Genomic DNA, 4,737 nt, shown 5'->3' with positions numbered 1-4,737 from the left:
AGGTTGCCTGGGGCCCAGGGGTGGGACAGAAGAGAGTGGGAGGGAGGGGTGGAGCCAAAGCAGAGGCCCCGCCTTCCCTGTGCCTCCTTTCACAGGGCACAAGCCTGGGTGCGGGGCAGAGATCCTGGGAGTGGGAGGGGCACAGTCCAGTCAGACTTCACTCCTGTTTGAAGGGTAGAGTCCGATCTTGCAAAGCGGCAGCTGCTCCGTGTGGCGGGAGCCTCCACAGCCACCTTTCAGCAGGACCAGGGCCAGGGCCTTTGGTCAACAGAAAAGACCACCTACTTCCCTGAGAGCTGTGTGCTCTCTCCTGCACACTCCACCGAGGCTAGTCTTGCTGGGCAAAGGCAAACACTGTTGTGATTCTTGAGGGTCACTCCTTTGAAATTCTGGACAGTTTTGGTTTGGGACCTTTCACGTTTTCCAAGGATTCTCAAGGATTCGAGCTCATACCTGCAAATCACCGCAACTAGTGTGCTTCCTTACTATCCCTGTGTCCCATCTCTAACGGGGGATGCTTTTGTCCTGTCCACTCCTCAAGAGTCAGTCCGCTGCAGGAGAAGGGCACCGGAAGTGGAGAGTGCTGCACTCTGAGCTGGGCAACCTAGTGTGGCAGTGAGAGGCCGGAAGTGAGACCTGATAAGAAGACAGACGGGGGAGGGGCCGTGGCTAGCTAATAAAGACTGTGAACTCCAAGATGGCTGGCTTCCACCTCACCCTTCTGTCCTGAGACAAATTCCTGGCAGCTTAAAACAAAAGCCTGGCTAGGCTTTTTCTCTGCCAGTAGGGCCCACCTGTCTGTGGACCATGACAAGTTCAAGGTCAGACTAAGCTTGTTTACCCCAAAGATGTGGATCTCTCAGCCTCCCTGTCCTGTTTTTGCCAAAACTGACCAAGCCTAACTTGGCAGAGGAGGCCCCCCTCAAATACCTGTCAAACCCCTAGCCCTTTGGTTTCCTGAGTCCCCCCACTGCTTTGCAGAGTGTCTTTTCTCCGTGTGACTTGCTGGGGGCATGTTTCTTGGTCCAAGGGGAGCAGGGCTGTACCCCAACATTCTGGTGGTCCCTGGTCCTTGTATCTATCCTGAAGTTGGTACCTCTTGGTTAGAAGGGAGGGCTGTACCGTTAGGAAGTTCCCTGGGTACACTGCTTTTCTGGGGAGCTTTAAATAGGAGCAGAGCCCTGTCTTCATGTTGGACAAGTGAATCCAAATCTCTGGGCACAGATCTCAGAACCACTGGCCCAGGGCAGGAGAGAGAGCACGCTTGGGCAGGCTGGGACTTATGGAGGGATTCTCAATGTCACCAGAAAGGCAAGAAACACAGGCACAAATGGCTTGGATAATGACAAAAACCAACATTTATTGAGCACCTACTGTTTTCTCCTGACCACCCTGAGAGGTAGGTATTACCAGTTCAAACATGAAGAAACCGGATTCTCCCAGAGTTGGAGGGGGAGGTAGCCAAGCTGGAACGCTGGCCAGCAGTAAGAAACAGCTACCCCATTCAGAATGGTGGGAAGAGGGCGACGTCACACAGCCTGAGCACTAAAGACTCCCTTCTGCTCTCCTGGGCACCCAGAGAGGCAGTTCTCCAGGGAAGCTGCTGCCATCTCTGACCTCACAGTGCTGGAGGCCAACAGAAGCATGGCATCCCCTTCCCTTCAGAGAAGGCTTGCTCATTAGCCCGCGTGGAGGAGTGAGCGGTGGCCTGTGAGAGACCCAGGGCTGCCGGGGACGGGAGGAGGCCTAGCTGTGGGGAATGCCTGCAAGCAAGGTTGGCTGGAGACCAGGCAGAGGACAGCACACTCTGCCTAGGGCAGGGTCACCCGGGAGGCCTCCCCCAGGCGCCGGGCTAGCTGGCTGGCCTGCTGCACCAGCAGGTCAGTGGGGATGACGGACAGGTGCAAGGTCAGTAGCTCATAGCAGCGGATGGGTTCCGAGGGGCGGCTCTTGCTGTAGTAGCGCAGGAGTTTCCTGCAGGAGATAGGGTGGGACTCAGGCAAGGCTGGGGGGGATTCCTGGCCACACGAGCCTCAAAATGCCCACCCCGCAGTTCTCGGAGAATGACCTAGGCTGTGACATCACCTGTTGCTCCTAAGCTCCAGCTCAACCTAGGGACACAGTCCCTTTCTTGGGCTCTCTATCCTTGAACAGTGGTGTTTTAGCTAACGTGTGTGTGTGTGTGTGTGTGTGTGTGTGTGTGTGTAGTAGTAGTAGTAGTAGTAGTAGTAGTAGTAGTAGTTGGGGGGGGGGGGTGTACTGAAGTCTTCCCGTGCTGCAGCTAAGACTGCCAGCATCAGGACAGTAGGGACTTGAGTGTGCTTCTGGGGGCTTCCTCTCTCCATGCAGGATTCCCCCCAGGTTTGTGTTATCAAGGCAGCTGCTCACTCTTGGAAAGGCTATCCCCTGGGAATTGGAGCTCTCGCCACCAACCCCTGGGGCACATGGGGTTCTAGGGAGGGTCAGCGTCACCTGTAGTAGTCACCTCCCAGCACTCCAATGGGGACTGAGTCATCTGAGAGGACAGGCACCTCGATCATCTGCAGTTTGTAGCCCTGAGGGAGGAGGCAGGCAGGCAGTCTTAGGACAGGAGGGAGGGAGCAGAGGGTGGGCTCGAGAGAGATGTGTGAGGTGGAGCCCTGGCAGGGCCCGGCTGTGTGCCTTATCTCTGTGTGCCCTGTGCTGTGTGTGCCCCATGCTGGGGGACAGCGTCTGTACCCCTTTTTACCTTGCTTTCTTGCCTGGGAGGTAGACACAGCCTCCCATGGGGACTGGGTTACTGAGGAGCTCAGAAAGGCCCAGGAGAGGGACACGAGGGTTGGGGTTGGGGGTTGGGGTTATTCCAGGGTCTTGAGAAGCAAAGTGTTCTCAAAAGACTCCAAGTCTCTGTTTTGAAAGAAGTGGGAATTCCTGGGGCAGGACAAGGTTGGGGAGAGACAGAAGATCTGTAAAGCATGTGTGTGGTGTCAGGCACAATTCCGGTGCCTTCAGAGTCTCCTAGCAGGGGCTCAGGTGGCACCACGAGGCCTGCCCCATAGGGAGATGGCTCAGCAGTGTTCAGGGACCCTTGTGTGGCCTGTCACAGTCAGTGATCAAAACTTGGTCTCCCACAGCTCCGTGGTACCCCACTGCCCCATGGGACCACTCTAGTCACCAAATCCTTGTCCCCAGAAGCTCTAGCACTTGGAGGGCACTTAGGAAGACTAGGAGCTTGAGGGTCAGGGCAGCAAACCTTGGGTTTCAGCTCCATCATTTGAGTTTTGTGGACCTAGCCATAGTATTTATCTCCAAGACAGCAGTGTGTCCCCATCTGCAAAATGGGTCAACAAAACCCATCCCAACCATTCCCTCGGGTTGTGAGGGACCGATGAAGAAACTACATTGCACTATGGTAAGGTTGGGTTGTCACCCTCAGTGAGTGGAAAGAGAGCAAGAGCCAGGAAGGGTACAGGAGCAGGACAAGAGACCCTGAGGGAGGGAGGCGTGATCCTTGGACCATTAGCAGTAAGTGAGAGGGAAGCATTAAGAAAGAGGAGAGGAAGGAAAGGGGGCGGGGAAGGCAGAGGCAGTGGGTTTCAATGAGCTTGTGGTACGGGGGGTGGCGGTGAGGTCTTCAGTACTGCACAGGCTGCTGGGAGCAACCCTTGGGCAGGCTGGTCAACAGCCTTGAACCTGGGTCTTCCCAGAGAGTGGGGGTCATGGTGTAGCCTTCTTTGTACACACAGGGACGGTACTGAAGTAGTAGAGCTGAAGATACAATCAGGGCAAAATGCCTTCTCGGACTAGGGAGTGTCTCCCGTCCTCAGCTCACATCACATCTACCTGGACAGTCCTACACCCCTGCGCTGTGCTCACCTGCTGCTCACCGGGGACAAGAAGAGACAGACAGATGGAAGAGCGCAGAAGAAAGCTATCCAAGGGCTTGGAGCAGCAGACAGCTCTCAGGACCGTCCCGCCCAGAGACTGGGCACACCCACCATGTCATTCTCGAACCACAGGAAGTAGGAGCAGCGGAAGTCCCCTTCCTGGAACAGCAGCGTGGTGCAGCCCTTCTGCAGGTACCTGCGTGCCAGCCGCACCAGAGCCCAGACCTGGGGAGGAGGAGATTGCTTAGTGCTACTCTCACGGCCATGGTCTCCGTATGGAAAAGCAAAGCACAGAGCTGAGGGGTTCCTGGGAGTCCAGGGCTTCTCAGAGGCAAGACGCTGTCTGGGCTCAGAGTAGTGGGAATAAACCTTTACAGGATGGATGCCAGAAGGGCTCCCCCTCCAGCTGCTGTGAGGATAAAATACATGTGGAAGTGCTTCCTGCAACTTTACTATACACACGACCCAGAAAACAGACCTGAAGGTTGTGAATAAACCCACTTGCCCGGTCTGCAGGACTGCAAGGCAATGGGACTGGCTCTGTGCCAGAGGCCCCAGGAAGCACACCTACATGGCAGTGAACTCTGAGCTGTGGCATCACCTGCTTCAGGGGTCAGGCCCGAATGGAGGCTCACTATAGGGTGGCTATAAACAGTGGCCCTGAGGGACTTCCCGCTTTAGGCCCCTTCCTGGGAATGCTCTGTCTAAAGCGGGTATTGATACCTAAGTTGCCTAAGAGCAGCCTGAGGGAAGGTCTTCTCTACTAGACTTGCCCACTTCCCATGTGAGGGCCGGGAAATGACCCACTCTGTCAAAAGCCTCAGTGGAAGGGATGTGGGATTTACTTCGTACTTGACCATAATGTACTATC

At 55.6% G+C, this 4,737-nt stretch overlaps 1 protein-coding gene across 8 annotated transcripts in view; it reads right to left on the bottom strand.

Annotated features, from left to right (window-relative positions):
- Positions 1 to 1,335: 1,335 nt before the first annotated feature.
- Hps1 (HPS1 biogenesis of lysosomal organelles complex 3 subunit 1) overlaps positions 1,336 to 4,737 on the bottom strand; it is a 28,319-nt gene continuing 24,917 nt past the window's right edge. For 6 of the 8 annotated variants that reach the window (XM_052711768.1, XM_052711766.1, XM_052711767.1 and 3 more), the window contains 3 exons: positions 3,978 to 4,091; positions 2,473 to 2,555; positions 1,336 to 1,974 (listed from right to left, as the gene is read on the bottom strand). In XM_052711768.1, the coding sequence (XP_052567728.1) occupies positions 1,812 to 1,974; positions 2,473 to 2,555; positions 3,978 to 4,091 (360 nt within the window). In that variant the 3' untranslated portion in view covers positions 1,336 to 1,811. Of the gene's footprint in view, positions 1,975 to 2,472; positions 2,556 to 3,855; positions 4,092 to 4,737 lie in introns of all 8 variants that reach the window. The other 2 variants (XR_008212792.1, XR_008212793.1) reach the window with 2 other exon arrangements.

Source organism: Peromyscus californicus, unplaced genomic scaffold, assembly GCF_007827085.1.
Source record: "Peromyscus californicus insignis strain IS unplaced genomic scaffold, ASM782708v3 Scaffold_4__1_contigs__length_199733344, whole genome shotgun sequence".
NCBI classification, from domain to species: domain Eukaryota; kingdom Metazoa; phylum Chordata; class Mammalia; order Rodentia; family Cricetidae; genus Peromyscus; species Peromyscus californicus.
The sequence above is the reverse complement of the archived record's forward strand: the minus strand, read 5'-3'. Positions and strand labels throughout refer to the sequence as shown.